Here is a 20,840-nt window from a genome sequence, read left to right as displayed (position 1 = left end):
GACTAGACTATAGACTAGACTATAGACTAGACTATAGACTAGACTATAGACTAGACTTAGACTACTAGACTAGACTATAGACTAGACTATAGACTAGACTATAGACTAGACTATAGACTAGACTATAGACTAGACTATAGACTAGACTATAGACTAGACTATAGACTAGACTATAGACTAGACTATAGACTAGGCTATAGAGTAGACTATAGACTAGACTATAGACTAGACTATAGAGTAGACTATAGACTAGACTATAGACTAGACTATAGACTAGACTTTAGACTAGACTATAGACTAGACTATAGACTAGACTATAGACTAGACTTTAGACTAGACTATAGACCAGACTATAGACTAGACTATAGACTGTTTTATGAGTTTTAAAAGTACCAAACATCTCATGTTGGTATCGCGTTATATATCGATGTCAAAAAGTACTATAGTACTGCATTTTCCATGCCTGGCAAGATAATATAACAACAAATATGAATGTACTTGTTTTAATACAAAGCTCAATGGAGATGAGTGTCAGAAACAAAAACAATTTACAAAACACAACTAAACTAAAGAGACAACAAAGCTCAATTATATATTGGAAAAAAATTATTGAAACTGAAACCGAACGAAAAAAAAAAACAGTTGTATTTTGACTTTTTAGTAGAACGGTATGGTAGACAGGGAGAAGAAAACACACAAATAAAATAACACATGAAAAGAAGAAACGAGAAAATAATAAAAACGCAGCGAATATGCAAAGTGAAACCTTAAAATTAAGCAAAACAACAAAATAAAAAAAAAACAAGCAAAACTATAATAAATAAAACAGCAAAATAATGAATTAAAAACATAAAGAAATAAATGATTTAATAGAAACAAAAATTAATTATAAATCAATAAAGAAATACACAAAAAAATGACAACGAAATTGTACATCTTACAATTAATTTGCCGATTTAGTTAATTTATTTAACATTTACAAAATTATTACGAATTTCTTTAATAATTTTAAAAGTTGTACTTTACTCATTTCAATTTAAAACAAAAAAAAATGTTAAAAATTAAAACAAACAATAAAATATATTCGGAGTAAAGGTCAAAATTAACGAACCCCGATCATTCCACAAAATAATTTAAAATAAAACAACAATAATAATAAATAGCGATAAAACAAAATGTTCACTTGTATTATATTTGTATACATAAATATACTCTATATAATATATATGGATTTTATAAAGAAACGATATGACTAGAGTATTTGTTCCAATAACTTTACTCGAGTAACCGATTATTTGTTACAAATGAAAATTTCATCGACGATCAGTTTAATTAAGAAAAGTTCTTTAGTTTTCTATAGAAAATTTCATTAACGACCAGTCTTCTATAGGAAATATCAAAAACCATCAGTCTTGTATAGAAAACTTGATCAGCGATCAGTTTTATATAGAAAACGTGATCAGCAATCAGTTTTCTTTAGAAAAACTTCATCAACGATCAGTTTTTTATAGAAAACTTAAGCAACGATTAGTTTTCTATAGAAAACTTCAACGACGATCAGTTTTCTTTAGAAAACTCAATCAGCGATCAGTTTTGTATAGAAAACTTCATCAACGATCAGTTTTCTATAGAAAACTTCATCAACTATCAGTTTTCTATAGAAAACTTCATCAACTATCAGTTTTGTATAGAAAATATCATCAAAGATCAGTTTTCTATAGAAAATATCATCAAAGATCAGTTTTCTGTAGAAAATTCCACTAACGATCAGTTTTCTATAGAAAATTCTATCAACGATCAGTTTTCTATAGAAAATTTCAACAACGATCAGTTTTCTATAGAAATTTTCAACAACGATCAGTTTTCTATAGAAAATTTCAACAACGATCAGTTTTCTTTACAAAACTTCATCTACTTTTTTATAGAAAACTTCATTAATTATCAGATTTCCATAGAAAACTTCATCTACGATTAGTTTTCTATAAAAATAACGATCTGTTTTCTATAGACAACTTTATCGACGATCATGTTAAATAGTCTCTTTTCTAAAGCAATTTTGTTCAAAGATCAGTTTTTTTTTATAGAAAACATGTTCAATGATCTCTATTCTATAGTAAAGAGATTCTTCAAAAACAGTTTTCTTAAAACATTTTCGAAAAATCGAATAACCAATTGCCATAAATTGCATTAAACATTGTGTTTACATTTTGCAAGGCAGAGCGTCAGCTCTCTCTCTCTCTCTCTCTCTTTTGCTTTTACACATTGATTTCTTACATTTGTTTTCAATTTTAATAAGAAACAAAATCAAAATAACAAAACGTCAACAATAATTATGATGATTTTGTAAAAAAAACAATAAAATAATTACTTGTAATTGCAAATGTTTAATGTTTTAAATAAATAAATAGAAATTTAATTGTAAAAAAGCAATTAAATTGAACAAAATAAAAATGTTTCAATGGAATTTTATTATAAACAATTAAAAGATAAATTATATGTAAATACAAAACCTAAAAGAGAATTTTATTAATTAAACTTAATATTGTTCTTTTCTCTGATTTAATCTTTAACTAAATATTTATTAATTTATGAAGTAAAACCTTTTGCTATTAGGTTGTCAGCAACAATTTTTATAATTAATAAAAAAAGTGTTAAGAAATTGCAAAAAGAAAACAAAATCAAACAAATTAAGTACTTGTTCCCAAGTATGTGGCCACACTGATAATAAAAAAATAACAACAATAGTTTGTTTAATAGAAATAACAACAAATAGCATAGGATGATTAAACTTAAACAATAACAACTATAATGCAAAGAAAAACAAGTCATACATAGAAACAACAACAATAATAACAACAATTTCTTAGTAATAATGGTAATAATAATCAAACAAAAACATTACGATTCCTAAACAACAACAAAAAACTGATAAGATTAATAAGACCAAAAAGATTATCACTGAAAAGCAAAAAAAAGAGTAAAAAAAACAAAAAGAGAAAACTTGTTTCATAAATTCAAGAAAAAGAAAGAGAGGGAAAAGTGAACAGAAAGAAATGTTAAAAATTAAAAATCTCGCACGAGAATCTAAAGAATTTGTTAGTAAATGTTAAATTTATTAGAAACAACAACTTAATTTGCAAAAAATTATTATAAAATCACTTTGATAAGTTAATTGCTTAAAAAAACCCTACAAAATCACTCTAATAAGAAACACCACATACGGCAGCTTTGTCAATGAAATGTAAAAGTAAACAAAAGAGAGCAACCATGCCAACTTTCATTAAGAGAGTGTAAACGAAAGTAAACACAAGAGGCAAGAGTGATAATAATTGATTATCTCAGTTAAAATATGCGGGATTTTAATAAACAATTACAGTAGAAACTAAAATTATTATAAATTTTACAATTTATTGTTGTTGTATTTTAACAATAAACTGTTTAAGATAAAAGGGGTTGTAAACAAAACCTAAAAAGCAGGCATGGAAAATTGAAATTTTATAACAGTGCTAACTGGACTATAGACTAAGCTATGGACTAGATTATAGATTAGACTATAAACTAGACCATAGACTAAACTATAGACTAGACTATAGACTAGAGTATAAACTAGACTATAGACTAGACTCAGCGTTAGACTATAGGCCAGACTATAGACCAGACTCAGCGTAAAACTATAGGCTAGACTATTGACTAGACTATAGACTAGACTATAGACTAGACTATAGACTAGACTATAGACTAGACTATAGACTAGACTATAGACTAGACTATAGACTAGACTATAGACTAGACTATAGACTAGACTATAGACTAGACTATAGACTAGACTATAGACTAGACTATAGACTAGACTATAGACTAGACTATAGACTAGACTATAGACTAGACTATAGACTAGACTATAGACTAGACTATAGACTAGACTATAGACTAGACTATAGACTAGACTATAGACTAGACTATAGACTAGACTATAGACTAGACTATAGACTAGACTATAGACTAGACTATAGACTAGACTATAGACTAGACTATAGACTAGACTATAGACTAGACTATAGACTAGACTATAGACTAGACTATAGACTAGACTATAGACTAGACTATAGACTAGACTATAGACTAGACTATAGACTAGACTATAGACTAGACTATAGACTAGACTATAAACTAGACTATAGACTAGACTATAGACTAGACTATAGACTAGACTATAGACTAGACTATAGACTAGACTATAGACTAGACTATAGACTAGACTATAGACTAGACTATAGACTAGACTATAGACTAGACTATAGACTAGACTATAGACTAGACTAAACTAGACTATAGACTAGACTATAGACTAGACTATAGACTAGACTATAGACTAGACTATAGACTAGACTATAGACTAGACTATAGACTAGACTATAGACTAGACTATAGACTAGACTATAGACTAGACTATAGACTAGACTATACACTAGACTGTAGACTAGACTACAGACTAGACTATAGACTAGACTATGGACTAGACTATAGACTAGACTATAGACTAGACTATAGACTAGACTATAGACTAGACTATAGACTAGACTATAGACTAGACTATAGACTAGACTATAGACTAGACTATAGACTAGACTATAGACTAGACTATAGACTAGACTATAGACTAGACTATAGACTAGACTATAGACTAGACTATAGACTAGACTATAGACTAGACTATAGACTAGACTATAGACTAGACTATAGACTAGACTATAGACTAGACTATAGACTAGACTATAGACTAGACTACTATAGACTAGACTATAGACTAGACTATAGACTAGACTATAGACTAGACTATAGACTAGACTATAGACTAGACTATAGACTAGACTATAGACTAGACTATCACTAGACTATAGACTAGACTATAGACTAGACTATAGACTAGACTATAGACTAGACTATAGACTAGACTATAGACTAGACTATAGACTAGACTATAGACTAGACTATAGACTAGACTATAGACTAGACTATAGACTAGACTATAGACTAGACTATAGACTAGACTATAGACTAGACTATAGACTAGACTATAGACTAGACTATAGACTAGACTATAGACTAGACTATAGACTAGACTATAGACTAGACTATAGACTAGACTATAGACTAGACTATAGACTAGACTATAGACTAGACTATAGACTAGACTATAGACTAGACTATAGACTAGACTATAGACTAGACTATAGACTAGACTATAGACTAACTATAGACTAGACTATAGACTAGACTATAGACTAGACTATAGACTAGACTATAGACTAGACTATAGACTAGACTATAGACTAGACTATAGACTAGACTATAGACTAGACTATAGACTAGACTATAGACTAGACTATAGACTAGACTATAGACTAGACTATAGACTAGACTATAGACTAGACTATAGACTAGACTATAGACTAGACTATAGACTAGACTATAGACTAGACTATAGACTAGACTATAGACTAGACTATAGACTAGACTATAGACTAGACTATAGACTAGACTATAGACTAGACTATAGACTAGACTATAGACTAGACTACAGACTAGACTATAGACTAGACTATAGACTAGACTATAGACTAGACTATAGACTAGACTATAGACTAGACTATAGACTAGACTATAGACTAGACTATAGACTAGACTATAGACTAGACTATAGACTAGACTATAGACTAGACTATAGACTAGACTATAGACTAGACTATAGACTAGACTATAGACTAGACTATAGAGACTATAGACTAGACTAGACTAGACTATAGACTAGACTATAGACTAGACTATGACTAGACATAGACTAGACTATAGACTAGACTATAGACTAGACTATAGACTAGACTATAGACTAGACTATAGACTAGACTATAGACTACTAGACTAGACTATAGACTAGACTATAGACTAGACTATAGACTAGACTATAGACTAGACTATAGACTAGACTATAGACTAGACTATAGACTAGACTATAGACTAGACTATAGACTACACTATAGACTAGATTATAGACTAGACTATAGACTAGACTATAGACTAGACTACAGACTAGACTATAGACTAGTCTATTGTACGTTCTAGATTACTTTGCAAAAGTTTGCAAGTTAAAAAAGTGACGATGAATTTTCCATGCCTGATAGAAACTCAAAGAGCAACAAAAACAAAGAAAATAAAAACAAAAAATACACACTCATACAAAATACTGGTCAACAGCTGTGTTACTCAATAGAAAAATTAAAAACCGTTAGTTTATTAAAAGACAGCAAACGGGCGAGTTATACAAACGTGTAAAATAATAAAAAAAAGAAAATAGAAAATACAAATTTTAAATAAATAAAAAAATACCGAAAAAAATTTAAGAAAATAAAAAAAGTTAACAAAAATATAAAAAATATTATTTGAACATAAAAAACAGTGTTTAATTTATAATTCCTAATAATTATTTATAATTTAATTATAATTACAGTGTCCTCTAACAACATGTGTTTTTAGCAGAGAAACAAAACAAGAATTTTAAAATAAATTTAAAAGAAACAAAAAGTATTTTAATTTTTTAATAAAAATAAAAATATATTTAAACTAAATTATACACAAAACTACAACTCGCCATTAAATTTAGCAAAATGCATATTTCTTATAAATTTGGATTATTTTTAATATTTATTTTAAGCATAAGGTGGGTATTGAGAATAAAATTGTTTATTTCTATTACAGCTCATGCATGCTCATGAATGAATTTTAATTAATGGCATTTTTTTGAAACAATTTGTTTAGTTGTGTTATTTCAGAATAATTTAAAATAGAAACTAGACCCAAATTTGTAAGCAGAATTGAATTTTAGGAATATAAATTAGATTTTGAAGGAATTTTAAGTATTTGAATAGAAGAGTAGTTAAAGAATTATATTAAAAACTCCTCAGTTTCAAGACGTTTCTTAAAACACTTGGATTTTATTACAAATTCTGCATATTTTGGAATTTTTTTAAGAATTTCAAATACACAGAACAACAAATTTCTACTGAACTAGAACTGGTGGCAAATTCGGGCCTTCGAAAGCGATCGAATTTACAAAAATTTTATTAGAAATTTCGATCGCTTTCGAATTCGAGAAATTGGCTCCTGAACTTGAACTAGAACAGAACAGAACTAGAACAGAACTAGAACAGAACTAGAACAGAACTAAAACAGAACTTGAACTGAACTAGAACAGAAATAGAACAGAACTAAAACAGAACTAGAACAGAACTAGAACAGAACTAGAGCAGAACTAGAACAGAACTAGAACAGAACTAGAACAGAACTAGAACAGAACCAGAACAGAACTAGAACAGAACTAGAACAGAACTAGAACAGAACTAGAACAGAGAGCTAGAACAGAACTAGAACAGAACTAGAACAGAACTAGAACAGAACTAGAACAGAACTAGAACAGAACTAGAACAGAACTAGAACAGAACTAGAACAGAACTAGAACAGAACTAGAACAGAACTAGAACAGAACTAGAACAGAACTAGAACAGAACTAGAACTAGAACAGAACTAGAACAGAACTAGAACAGAACTAGAACAGAACTAGAACAGAACTAGAACAGAACTAGAACAGAACTAGAACAGAACTAGAACAGAACTAGAACAGAACTAGAACAGAACTAGAACAGAACAGAACTAGAACAGAACTAGAACAGAACTAGAACAGAACTAGAACAGAACTAGAACAGAACTAGAACAGAACTAGAACAGAACTAGAACAGAACTAGAAATGAACTAGAACAGAACTTGAACTAGAACAGAACTTGAACTAGAACAGAACTTGAACTAGAACAGAACTTGAACTAGAACAGAACTAGAAGAGAACTAGAACTGAACTAGAAGAGAACTAGAACAGAACTACAACAGAACTACAACAGAACTAGAACAGAACTAGAACAGAACTAGAACAGAACTAGAACAGAACTAGAACAGAACTAGAACAGAACTAGAACTGAACTAGAACTGAACTAGTACTGAACTAGAACTGAACTAGAACTGAACTAGAACTGAACTAGAACTGAACTGAACTAGAACTGAACTAGAACTGAACTGAACTGAACTGAACTGAACTGAACTAGAACTGAACTAGAACTGAACTAGAACTGAACTAGAACTGAACTAGAACTGAACTGGAACTGAACTAGAACTGAACTAGAACTGAACTAGAACTGAACTAGAACTGAAGTAGAAATGGACTAGAGCTGAACTTGAATTGAACTAGAACTGAACTACAAATGAACAAGAACTAAAATCCAACTTAGAATTCTTCAAGAAAATCATGTACCAAGTGCAAGTCAAGTGTATTAATCTTTTAGATTATCTGGAAGAATTGCAAAACGATAACGTGCGAATTATATAGCATATTTTTTAATCGATTGCATAAAAAATTAAAAATAAAAATGCCACTTGAATGTTTGCCATTATAAATAAATCTTTAGTCATGATAACTATTTTGCAGTAAAAATTATTTACTGCAAAATATATATTGATTAAGTTACTAGAAAATAAAATGATCAAAACCCCCTTCATCAAGAAGTCTAGGCAGATATAAATACAACATCATTGGACTTTTGTAGAGATCCATTTAATCGGTTAATTTATTTCCAAGCTAATTAGAACTTAATTAACTAATAAGGTCGGGTTTTCCATATTAATTATGTAATTGCAACCAATCAAGAATTAAACCACAAGTTATTAATTATTTTTATAAATTTATATTAAAAAATATATTAAAAAAAACAAATAATCCTTAATAAAATAACAAACATTATGATGTAAATATAGGTATCCCCATCATTACCCACTAATCAGCAGATGTTTGTCTATTTAACTATTTTTTATAACTTATCCTGTGGGCTTAGACAGTCAGTGTTTTTTTGTTTTTTTGTAAAATGATGAATGAAGTGTATCATTAACACGCTATACATGTATGAAAAAAAAACCTTAAAAGGAAAAATATAGGAATTTATTTGAAGAAAAAAAAAAAAACTAAAAATAGAAAAACTAAGGAGTGTCTGAAATTATAAACAACAAATCTTGACACATAGTGAATGTAAATGAGAAGGCAGTTTTGAGTTCAAAAATTAAACTATTATATAGAAAATTTATAAAAATTTAAAAAAATCTGACTCTTTTACTTTTTAAAATTTGGAATTTATTATATTTTTTTCCTATTGTCTGTTTTTATCAAGTATACCTATAAAATGAATTTCCTTTAATTATTACAAAATACGGTTGCTCTTTGAATATTAATTTGTTTTAAATTTGTTTTAATTAATTTTTCTTATTTATTACAAATGAATCATTTATTCAACAACAACTACTATTATTGAATACTATTTTTAATTAAACATTTAAAGAATTTCTTTATAATAAAATTCCTAGTGATTTATCATGGTTATATTTAGGAAAAACTTATAACTTTTGTCACATCTCTTCCTCTAAGATATCATTTCCAAATTTTTTGATGTGGCATCTCTGACAAGCATTTGTTTTGAAAAATACTCTTGACATAAAGCAGTGTTGTCAATAAATGAACACAGGCAAAGAGAACAAGTTCTGTTCTCGTTCTGTTGTAGTTCTGTTCTAGTTCTGTTCTAGTTCTGTTCTAGATCTGTTCTAGTTCTGTTCTAGTTCTGTTCTAGTTCTGTTCTAGTTCTGTCTAGTTCTGCTCTAGTTCTAGTTCTGTTCTAGTTCTAGTTCTGTTCTAGTTCTATTCTAGTTCTGTTCTAGTTCTGTTTCCAGTTCTATTCTAGTTATATTCTAGTTCTGTTCTAGTTCTGTTCTAGTTCTGTTCTAGTTCTGTTCTAGTTCTGTTCTAGTTCTGTTCTAGTTCTGTTCTAGTTCTGTTCTAGTTCTGTTCTAGTTCTAGTTCTGTTCTAGTCTAGTTCTGTTCTAGTCTAGTTCTGTTCTAGTTCTGTTCTAGTTCTGTTCTAGTTCTGTTCTAGTTCTGTTCTAGTTCTGTTCTAGTTCTGTTCTAGTTCTGTTCTAGTTCTGTTCTAGTTCTGTTCTAGTTCTGTTCTAGTTCTGTTCTAGTTCTGTTCTAGTTCTGTTCTAGTTCTGTTCTAGTTCTGTTCTAGTTCTGTTCTAGTTCTGTTCTAGTTCTGTTCTAGTTCTGTTCTAGTTCTGTTCTAGTTCTGTCTAGTTCGTGTTCTAGTTCTGTTCTAGTTCTGTTCTAGTTCTGTTCTAGTTCTGTTCTGTTCTAGTTCTGTTCTAGTTCTGTGCTAGTTCTGTTCTAGTTCTGTTCTAGTTCTGTTCTAGTTCTGTTCTAGTTCCGTTCTAGTTCTGTTCTAGTTCTGTTCTAGTTCTGTTCTAGTTCAGTTCTGTTCTGTTCTAGTTCTGTTCTAGTTCTGTTCTAGTTCTGTTCTAGTTCTGTTCTAGTTCTGTTCTAGTTCTGTTCTAGTTCTGTTCTAGTTCCGTTCTAGTTATGTTCTAGCTCTGTTCTAGTTCTGTTCTAGTTCAGTTCTAGTTCAGTTCTAGTTCTGTTCTAGTTCTGTTCTAGTTCTGTTCTAGTTCTGTTCTAGTTCTGTTCTAGTTCTGTTCTAGTTCTGTTCTAGTTCTGTTCTAGTTCTGTTCTAGTTCTGTCTAGTTCTGTTTCTAGTTCTGGTTCTAGTTCTGTTCTAGTGCTGTTCTAGTTCTGTTCTAGTTCTGTTCTAGTTCTGTTTTAGTTCTGTTTTAGTTCTGTTCTAGTTCTTTTCTAGTTCTGTTCTAGTTCTGTTCTAGTTCTGTTCTTGTTCTTTCTAGTTCTGTTCTAGTTCTATTCTAGTTCTGTCCAAGTTCTGTTCTAGTTCTGTTCTAGTTCAGTTCTAGTTCTGTTCTAGTTCTGTTCTAGTTCTATTCTAGTTCTGTCCAAGTTCTGTTCTAGTTCTGTTCTAGTTCGGTTTATACTTTTTCATTAATATTAAAAAACAATATTCGTAAATTATTAAAATATTTATTATTGTTGTAAATAGTTTTTTGCAAGAAAAAAGAACCCCCAAACACTCCGGTGTGGTATGAAAAAAATTATCAAATTTTAAATTTTATAACAATTACAAATATCGAAATGGACTTTGTTCCTACGTTTTAAAATAAAACAACTCATGTTTTAATCGCCGCGAAAAAAATAAGTAATTATTATGATTATATGATTGACTTTATCATAAAATATTATTGTTAAAAGTTTTGTTAAAATGTTCTACTGTTATCAATATACAAAAAGAAACAACTTGTTAAAATTGTATATAGTCATAAGGCTAAAATTAAATTACGTTAAAAGCGGTGAAAATTAAACAAATTACTATTAAGTTAAATATTTTCGAAACCATAAACAGAAAATGTTTTTGAGGTGATAAAAAACTTTTTAACAAAATTATGAAACCACATGGATAAATAATTTCGTTATTGAAAAAAGAGTCAATGTCTTCTTAATTTGAAAGCAATCAATAAAATACGAAAATTTCTTCAAAAAGGTGTAAATTTCCTTAATAAAATTAAATTAATTTAATAAAATGTTAAATTTTTGTATATAAAATCTAATTTGTTTAGTTTTTCTTTTTTTTTACACCATTACTTGTTGAATTAACAACCTTGACCCATTTCGTAAATGACCCTCTGGGGGGTTTTAATTTATTTCAAGTTTTTGTCCCTGTGTTGTAGCTGTTCTTTTTTTAATAACAAACTCTTCTCTATATAGTTGTCATTATTCTAGTATATCAATTTATTAAATTGTCAATCTATATAACGCATGCGAGCTCTTTTAAAAGGTTGTTATTTATATATTAAATTTAAACCAGTTTATGTCTAGTGTTCAAAGTTTTAAATTTCTGTGATAAAAATATTTCAATAAAATTAGTCAAGTGTTATGAAGTTTTAAGATTCTAGCAGAGCGGGAGTTTTGTCAAAACTATTGAAGCGGGAAAATATTTGGAATCAAGCTTAAAGTAGTTTCATGGTGGAATGCTTTCGAAGCACATCAATATGTTCAATTTTAAAAATAAATAATTGACAACACTACTAAATATCAAACGCTAAAGGACAGTGATGCCACACTGTGCATTTTAACTAGAACAGAACTAGAACTGAACTAGAACTAAACTAGAACAGAACTAGAACAGAACTAGAACAGAAGTAGAACAGAACTAGAACAGAACTAGAACAGAACTAGAACAGAACTAGAACAGAACTAGAACAGAACTAGAACAGAACTAGAACAGAACTAGAACAGAACTAGAACAAAACTAGAACAGAACTAGAACAGAACTAGAACAGAACTAGAACAGAACTAGAACAGAACTAGAACAGAACTAGAAGAGAACTAGAACAGAACTAGAACAGAACTAGAACAGAACTAGAACAGAACTAGAACAGAACTAGAACAGAACTAGAACAGAACTAGAACAGAACTAGAACAGAACTAGAACAGAACTAGAACAGAACTAGAACAGAACTAGAACAGAACTAGAACAGAACTAGAACAGAACTAGAACAGCACTAGAGCAGAACTAGAAGAGAACTAGAACAGAACTAGAAGAGAACTAGAACAGAACTAGAACAGAACTAGAACAGAACTAGAACAGAACTAGAACAGACAGAACTAGAACAGAACTAGAACAGAACTAGAACAGAACTAGAACAGAACTAGAACAGAACTAGAACAGAACTAGAACAGAACTAGAACAGAACTAGAACAGATCTAGAACAGAACTAGAACAGAACTAGAACAGAACTAGAATAGAACTAGAAAGAACTAGAACAGAACTAGAACAGAACTAGAACAGAACTAGAACAGAACTAGAACAGAACTAGAACAGAACTAGAACAGAACTAGAACAGAACTAGAACAGAACTAGAACAGAACTAGAACAAAACTAGAACAGAACTAGAACAGAACTAGAACAGAACTAGAACAGAACTAGAACAGAACTAGAACAGAACTAGAACAGAACTAGAACAGAACTAGAACAGAACTAGAACAGAACTAGAACAGAACTAGAACAGAACTAGAACAGAACTAGAACAGAACTAGAACAGAACTAGAACAGAACTAGAACAGAACTAGAACAGAACTAGAACAGAACTAGAACAGAACTAGAACAGAACTAGAACAGAACTAGAACCACTAGAGCAGAACTAGAAGAGAACTAGAACAGAACTAGAAGAGAACTAGAACAGAACTAGAACAGAACTAGAACAGAACTAGAACAGAACTAGAACAGAAACTAGAACAGAACTAGAACCAGAACTAGAACAGAACTAGAACAGAACTAGAGCAGAACTAGAACAGAACTAGAACAGAACTAGAACAGATCTAGAACAGAACTAGAACAGAACTAGAACAGAACTAGCATCGAACTAGAATAGAACTAGAACAGAACTAGAAACAGAACTAGAACAGAACTAGAACAGAACTAGAACAGAACTAGAACAGAACTAGAACAGAACTAGAATAGAACTAGAACAGAACTAGAAACAGAACTAGAACAGAATAGAAACAGAATAGAACAGAACCTAGAACAGAAACTAGAACAGAACTAGAACAGAACTACTAGAACAGAACTAGAACAGAACTAGAACAGAACTAGAAACAGAAACTAGAACAGAAACTAGAACAGAACTAGAAACAGAACAGAACAGAACAGAACTAGAACAGAACTAGAACAGAACTAGAACAGAACTAGAACAGAACTAGAACAGAACTAGAACAGAACTAGAACAGAACTAGAACAGAACTAGAACAGAACTAGAACAGAACTAGAACAGAACTAGAACAGAACTAGAACAGAACTAGAACAGAACTAGAACAGAACTAGAACAGAACTAGACAAACTAGAAGAACTAGAACAGAAAACTAGAACAGAACTAGAACATAACTAGAACAGAACTAGAACAGAACTAGAACAGAACTAGAACAGAACTAGAACAGAACTAGAACAGAACTAGAACAGAACTAGAACAGAACTAGAACAGAACTAGAACAGAAACTAGAACAGAACTAGAACAGAACTAGAACTGAACTAGAACTGAACTAGAACTGAACTAGAACTGAACTAGAACTGAACTAGAACTGAACTAGAACTAAACTAGAACTAAACTAGAGCTGAACTAGAACTAGAATTGAGTTCATTTGCAAAAAATTGTTAAAAAAAGTTTGAATTAAAAAAATTGAATAATTAATTTATAAAATAAATACCTTTTCCACTTTTGTAATTTAAAAATGACGTAGTCATTTAACAGTATTAACTTTGGACTTTAATATTTATACAATTCTATTTATAATTTAGCAATTAATTCAGTAAAATAAATTTTTATTTAATTGTTTTAACAATTATTTTCCAAGCATTTGTAATTGTTTTTATTCATAACAAGGGAATGTTTTATTTTTCATAAAAATTACATTTAAGAAAAAAATGCATAAGAAATAAGAAGATTTAATAATTAAAACAATTAAATAAGATAGACAGTTTTGAAATAGATTAAAGGGAATTTAAAAGTAATTATACAAAAATTTCCGTTTAAAATTTGTATTTCAAATAATTTTTTTATAAATTTTGGAAAATTTCTTCTATTTTTTAAAAATTTTCAATAAATTTTTCTTATTTTTCTCTTTATAGTTTTTATCACACCAGAGCTGCACCCGTTACAAATGAAACCTCCGTATATGATGATGAATATCGTGATAATTACGATGATGATTATTATGATGATACAGAAGATACCAAAAGTAAAGCATCTACACCTAGTAGTATAAATCCAATAACAACAACCACAAAATCATCTTCATTCATATTTAATTTATTTGGTAAGTTAAGCTCTTCCCCAAAACATTCTTTAAGCTAAATAAATTTGACTCCGAACTCCCCAACAGACATCCCCCCAACGTAGTAATCATGTGGTAGAGCCCAGCTGCCCTAAGGCTTGCTTTTGTTTAGAAGATTTCAAATATATAAAATGCTCAAATGCTGGTCTCAAGGAAATACCACGCGATATACCCACTACTGCAGCCATTATAGATTTAAGTCATAATGAAATACAAGAAATTAAGAAAACCGATTTTGCACATCGTTCAAAATTGCAAGAATCAATTTAATAATAATCATATAGAGAAATTGGAACAGGAGGTAAGGAATTTATCTTAAATGTCTCAAACTGTAAATCTAATTATTTTTTTTCCTTTTCCAGGTCTTGTGGATTTACCTCGCTTACAAAGGCTAAAATTGTCTAATAATCTTTTAACCTCTATACATCCCGATACCTTTTATGGGTGCTTCGGATTTAAGTTTATTGGATTTAAGTAATAATTCCATAATTTAAATGATCATGACTCATTCCTAAATCAACCTTCTCTATTGGAATTGAATTGTCGTAATTGTTCTTGGACGGAGCTGTATGATGATACTTTTAAGAATACTTCATCATTGACTGCTTTGAGAATAGATTTAAATGATTTTAATAAGGTAAGTAGTTATTACTTCCTTCGTTCCAGTACAGTTCTAGTTCAGTTCTAGTCGTTTTCGTTAGTTCAGTTCTAGTTTTCTTGTTCAGTTCTAGTTCAGTTCTAGTTCAGTTCTAGTTCAGTTCTAGTTCAGTTCTAGTTCAGTTCTAGTTCAGTTCTAGTTCAGTTCTAGTTCAGTTCTAGTTCAGTTCTAGTTCAGTTCTAGTTCAGTTCTAGTTCAGTTCTAGTTCAGTTCTAGTTCAGTTCTAGTTCAGTTTAGTTCAGTTCTAGTTCAGTTCTAGTTCAGTTCTAGTTCAGTTCTAGTTCAGTTCTAGTTCAGTTCTAGTTCAGTTCTAGTTCAGTTCTAGTTCTAGTTCAGTTCTAGTTCAGTTCTAGTTCAGTTCTAGTTCAGTTCTAGTTCAGTTCTGGTTCAGTTCTAGTTCAGTTCTAGTTCAGTTCTAGTTCAGTTCTAGTTCAGTTCTTGTCAGTTCTAGTTCAGTTCTAGTTCAGTTCTAGTTCAGTTCTAGTTCAGTTCTAGTTCAGTTCTAGTTCAGTTCTAGTTCAGTTCTAGTTCAGTTCTAGTTCAGTTCTAGTTCAGTTCTAGTTCAGTTCTAGTTCAGTTCTAGTTCAGTTCTAGTTCAGTTCTAGTTCAGTTCTAGTTCAGTTCTAGTTCAGTTCTAGTTCAGTTCTAGTTCAGTTAGTTCAGTTCTAGTTCAGTTCTAGTTCAGTTCTAGTTCAGTTCTAGTTCAGTTCTAGTTCAGTTCTAGTTCAGTTCTAGTTCAGTTCTAGTTCAGTTCTAGTTCAGTTCTAATTCAGTTCTAGTTCAGTTCTAGTTCAGTTCTAGTTCAGTTCTAGTTCAGTTCTAGTTCAGTTCTAGTTCAGTTCTAGTTCAGTTCTAGTTCAGTTCTAGTTCAGTTCTAGTTCAGTTCTAGTTCAGTTCTAGTTCAGTTCTAGTTCAGTTCTAGTTCAGTTCTAGTTCAATTCTAGTTCAGTTCTAGGTCAGTTCTAGTTCTAGTTCACTTCTAGTTCAGTTCTAGTTCAGTTCTAGTTCAGTTCTAGTTCAGTTCTAGTTCAGTTCTAGTTCAGTTCTAGTTCAGTTCTAGTTCAGTTCTAGTTCAGTTCTAGTTCAGTTCTAGTTCAGTTCTAGTTCAGTTCTAGTTCAGTTCTAGTTCAGTTCTAGTTCAGTTCTAGTTCAGTTCTAGTTCAGTTCTAGTTCAGTTATAGTTGAGTTCTAGTTCAGTTCTAGTTCAGTTCTAGTTCAGTTCTAGTTCAGTTCTAGTTCAGTTCTAGTTCAGTTCTAGTTCAGTTCTAGTTCAGTTCTAGTTCAGTTCTAGTTCAGTTCTAGTTCAGTTCTAGTTCAGTTCTAGTTCAGTTCTAGTTCGTTCTAGTTCAGTTCTAGTTCAGTTCTAGTTCAGTTCTAGTTCAGTTCTAGTTCAGTTCTAGTTCAGTTCTAGTTCAGTTCTAGTTCAGTTCTAGTTCAGTTCTAGTTCAGTTCTAGTTCAGTTCTAGTTCAGTTCTAGTTCAGTTCTAGTTCAGTTCTAGTTCAGTTCTAGTTCAGTTCTAGTTCAGTTCTAGTTCAGTTCTAGTTCAGTTCTAGTTCAGTTCTAGTTCAGTCTAGTCAGTTCTTGTTCAGTTCTAGTTCAGTTAAGTTCAGTTCTAGTTCGTTCTAGTTAGTTCTAGTTCAGTTCTAGTCAGAGTTATAGTCAGTCGTTCTTAGTTCAGTTCTAGATTCAGTTCAGGTTCAGTTCTGTTCAGTTCTAGTTCAGTTCTAGTTCAGTTCTAGTTCAGTTCTAGTTCAGTATAGTTCAGTTCTAGTTCTGTTTAATTTTTTTTATTATTTTTGTTAAAATTTACAAATATAACCGATAAATTTTAAATTTATATAAAAATATTTAAGACACTTTCTTTTTTTTAATTGCCCTAAATTTATAAATTTGTTTATGTTTTGTTCAATATAACGGTTTTCTCTCCTTTACGTGCCATTTACTTTAATATTTAATCTGGCAAGACTATTTTTCTTCCACTTGTGCGTATTTGATAAAAGCTTTTCTTATTTAAGCTTTTGCTTTTTTTGTTTGTACAATAAGCTTTTATCCAGTATGTTTACTCCCCTATAATTTGACATTTCATTTTCTTGTGTACATTTGGTTTTATTATGTTTATTTTTTCTCGCATTCGCATTTATTACTTATTTTCTTGTTATTCTTCATGTTGTTGGATTTATTCTTTTTAGAAAATCAATACTAAAGCATTTGTGCCGCTGAAAAACTTGATTAAGCTACGTCTACCCGAATTGGATGCCCATAGCACGGAGGAGCTATGTAATCTCTTGAAATTTATCGATAATATTGGTTTTAAACATTTCGATGTTAGTTGCTATGAATTGGTTTTGGGTGCAAGCTACAATGAAAGTTTAATCTTGGCCACGGAACCGCCATATAAAAACCTAAATTAGAGTTGGAAATAGAGGAAGAGATTAAGAAAAGAAAGAAGGCAGAAACAGATAGAGAATTAAAAGCGACAGATAATAAACAACTAGATAAACTAAACAAGCTAAGAAACAAGGTAAGTGGAGAAGAGAGTAGAACAACAAATTAAGAAAATGTGTTAAATGAATTTATTGTTATTTTTATAGAAACTTCCACTATGTCTTCTAATTTAACACTGGCAGCAGAATTTTCCAATAATACTGATGATGTCTTGCAGGCGGGAGTGGTGCCGCCGGCGGGAGAAGATCCGGAAAAACCCTATCAAGTACCCATTTCACAAGAAGCCATTAATTTCATGTTAATAGGTATAGATGTCCAAATAATATACACATTTTTCTTTAAATACTATAATTTTCTTTATTCCCCCAGGTCTCATGGTTATTTCTGTTATTGGCATTATCATTGGCATCATCTGCCGCAAAGATGTGGGTGGCATTAAGACAAAATGCTGTCGCACCAAAAAACCTTTAGATGAAAAAACAACAGAAGCAGGTTCTCCCGGTGAGGAGATTCCTTTAAATAAGTTAACTTAGTTTATTTATTAAGTTAAATAATTAAGTTAGAATTTAATTTTTTAAAATCTACACAAATTTTTGTTTCCCTTCATCCACTCTGTAAATATTTATAAACGAACAAACTGATGATCCCACAAACTCACACACACACAAAAATAAAAGTAAATTTTTCCATATAAGCAAAAACATATGTATGTACTTGCCAAATACATTCTATTGTCTGCTTAGTAATTGTTGCTACAATTAATTTAATTAACCAAAAGTTGAATAGGTTTCTTTATTAATTTTATAAGTTAACTTTAACTCTTTTTTTTATAGCTTTTATAAAATCTATAATAGAAAAACTAGCATTTAAGTAATAAACTTTTTCTGTAATAAGTGTATTTTCTTGTCTATATGTATTGTGTTTCTTCTTAGTTTTGTGGTTCGTAAAGCAACTAGTCTTGTCTGTATCTTATATTTAGTTATTTCTTTCTATTTTCTAAATAATAAATAGTTTTGTCTAATAAATATATAAAAGTGTAAAGGTTAATTATTGCGGAAAAGAGAACAACTTTCTTAAAAAAAAACATTGGACTACAGTAGAAACTATACCACATGGTATATTGATTAGACTCTACCATACACATACTAGGTTGTAGACTAGGCTAAAGACTAGACTATAGATTACAATAGACTTTAAACTAGTTTACAAACTAGACTATAGAGTACACTATAGGCTATATTATAGACTACAATATAGATTCGAATCGAAACTAGCCTATAGAATCGATTATAGTCTAGACTGTTGACTGGACTATAGGCCAAGCTATATATTATATAGACCATAGTTCAGTTCTACTCGATTAAAGTCATGCTAGACCATAGATAGGCTAAACTAAAGATTTGATTATAGACCAGTAGATTATATATAGACTTACCTATAGACTACACTATATACTGTACTATAGACAAAACTATAAACTACACTATAGACTAGGCTATAGAATATTCTATAGAGTTTACTATAGACTACATTAAAAACAAGAATATAGAATAGTCTATAGACAAGACTATAGATAAACAAGACTATAGACTAGATAATAGATAGACTAGACTTTAAATTCGATATTAGACTAGACTATAGACTATACGTATGTATCTACTACAGTTCTGTTCTAAATAGGTTCTAATTTAGTTCTAGTTCTGTTCCAGTTCTGTTCTAGTTCTGTTTTATTTTGTTCTAGTTCTGTTCTAGTTCTTTTTCTAGTTCTGTTCTAGTTCTGTTCTAGTTCTGTTCTAGTTCTGTTCTAGTTCTGTTCTAGTTCTGTTCTAGTTCTGTTCTAGTTCTGTTCTAGTTCTGTTCTAGTTCTAGTTCTGTTCTAGTTCTGTTCTAGTTCTGTTCTAGTTATGTTCTAGTTCTGTTCTAGTTCTGTTCTAGTTCTGTTCTAGTTCTGTTCTAGTTCTGTTCTAGTTCTGTTCTAGTTCTGTTCTACTTCTGTTCTAGTTCAGTTCTAGTTCTGTTCTAGTTCGTTCTAGTTCTGTTCTAGTTCTGTTCTAGTTTCTGTTCTAGTTTCTGTTCTAGTTCAGTTCTAGTTCTGTTCTGTTCTAGTTCTGTTCTAGTTCTGTTCTAGTTCTGTTCTAGTTCTGTTCTAGTTCTGTTCTAGTTCTGTTCTAGTTCTGTTCTAGTTCTGTTCTAGTCTGTTCTAGTTCTGTTCTAGTTCTGTTCTAGTTCTGTTCTAGTTCTGTTCTAGTTCTGTTCTAGTTCTGTTCTAGCTCTGTTCTAGCTCTGTTCTAGTTCTGTTCTAGTTCTGTTCTAGTTCTGTTCTAGTTCTGTTCTAGTTCTGATCTAGTTCTGTTCCAGTTCTGTTCTAGTTCTGTTCTAGTTCTGTTCTAGTTCTGTTCTAGTTCTGTTCAACTTCTGTTCTAGTTCTGTTCTAGTTCTGTTCAAGGTCTGTTCTAGTTTTGTTCTAGTTCTGTTCTAGTTCTGTTCTAGTTCTGTTCTAGTTCTGTTCTAGTTCTGTTCTAGTTCTGTTCTAGTTCTGTTCTAGTTCTGTTCTAGTTCTGTTCTAGTTCTGTTCTAGTTCTGTTCTTCTGTTCTAGTTTCTAGTTCTGTTCTAGTTCTGTTCTAGTTCTGTTCTAGTTCTGTTCTAGTTCTGTTCTAGTTCTCGTTCTAGTTCTGTTCTAATTCTGTTCTAGGTTCAGTTCTGTTCGTCTAGTTCCTATTCTAGTTCAGTTCTAGTTCAGTTCTAGTTCAGTTCTAGTTCAGTTCTAGTTCAGTTCTAGTTCAGTTCTAGTTCAGTTCTAGTTCAGTTCTAGTTCAGTTCTAGTTCGTTCTAGTTCAGTTCTAGTTCAGTTCTAGTTCAGTTTCTA

General features: G+C 30.6%; 2 protein-coding genes across 4 annotated transcripts in view; one reads left to right on the top strand and one right to left on the bottom strand.

The window, feature by feature from the left end:
* LOC119609302 (serine/threonine-protein kinase unc-51) overlaps window positions 1-20,840 on the bottom strand; it is a 64,331-nt gene that overhangs the window by 18,172 nt on the left and 25,319 nt on the right. The window lies entirely within an intron of this gene.
* Window positions 641-19,007, top strand: LOC119609304. 3 transcript variants are annotated; one of them, XR_005231906.1, is made up of 8 exons: window positions 641-668; window positions 6,509-6,718; window positions 14,664-14,851; window positions 14,918-15,170; window positions 15,232-15,506; window positions 17,718-18,049; window positions 18,120-18,278; window positions 18,343-19,007. XR_005231906.1 is itself a non-coding variant. In XM_037964032.1 (7 exons), the coding sequence occupies exons 6-7, from the start codon at window positions 18,131-18,133 to the stop codon at window positions 18,504-18,506; spliced, it is 312 nt and encodes a 103-aa protein (XP_037819960.1). In that variant the 5' UTR covers window positions 6,509-6,718; window positions 14,664-14,851; window positions 14,918-15,170; window positions 15,232-15,506; window positions 17,718-18,049; window positions 18,120-18,130; the 3' UTR covers window positions 18,507-19,007. The 3 variants fall into 3 exon arrangements, 1 of the variants encoding a protein (XP_037819960.1); XM_037964032.1 differs by lacking the exon at window positions 641-668; XR_005231905.1 differs by lacking the exons at window positions 641-668; window positions 17,718-18,049; window positions 18,120-18,278; window positions 18,343-19,007 and adding an exon at window positions 6,289-6,329.

This window comes from Lucilia sericata, unplaced genomic scaffold (assembly GCF_015586225.1).
Source record: "Lucilia sericata isolate MDLA Ls3-8-SP2 unplaced genomic scaffold, ASM1558622v1 Contig000960F_arrow, whole genome shotgun sequence".
Classification (NCBI taxonomy): domain Eukaryota; kingdom Metazoa; phylum Arthropoda; class Insecta; order Diptera; family Calliphoridae; genus Lucilia; species Lucilia sericata.
Note: the sequence above shows the minus strand (reverse complement) of the source record. Positions and strands in the feature narration are given on the sequence as shown.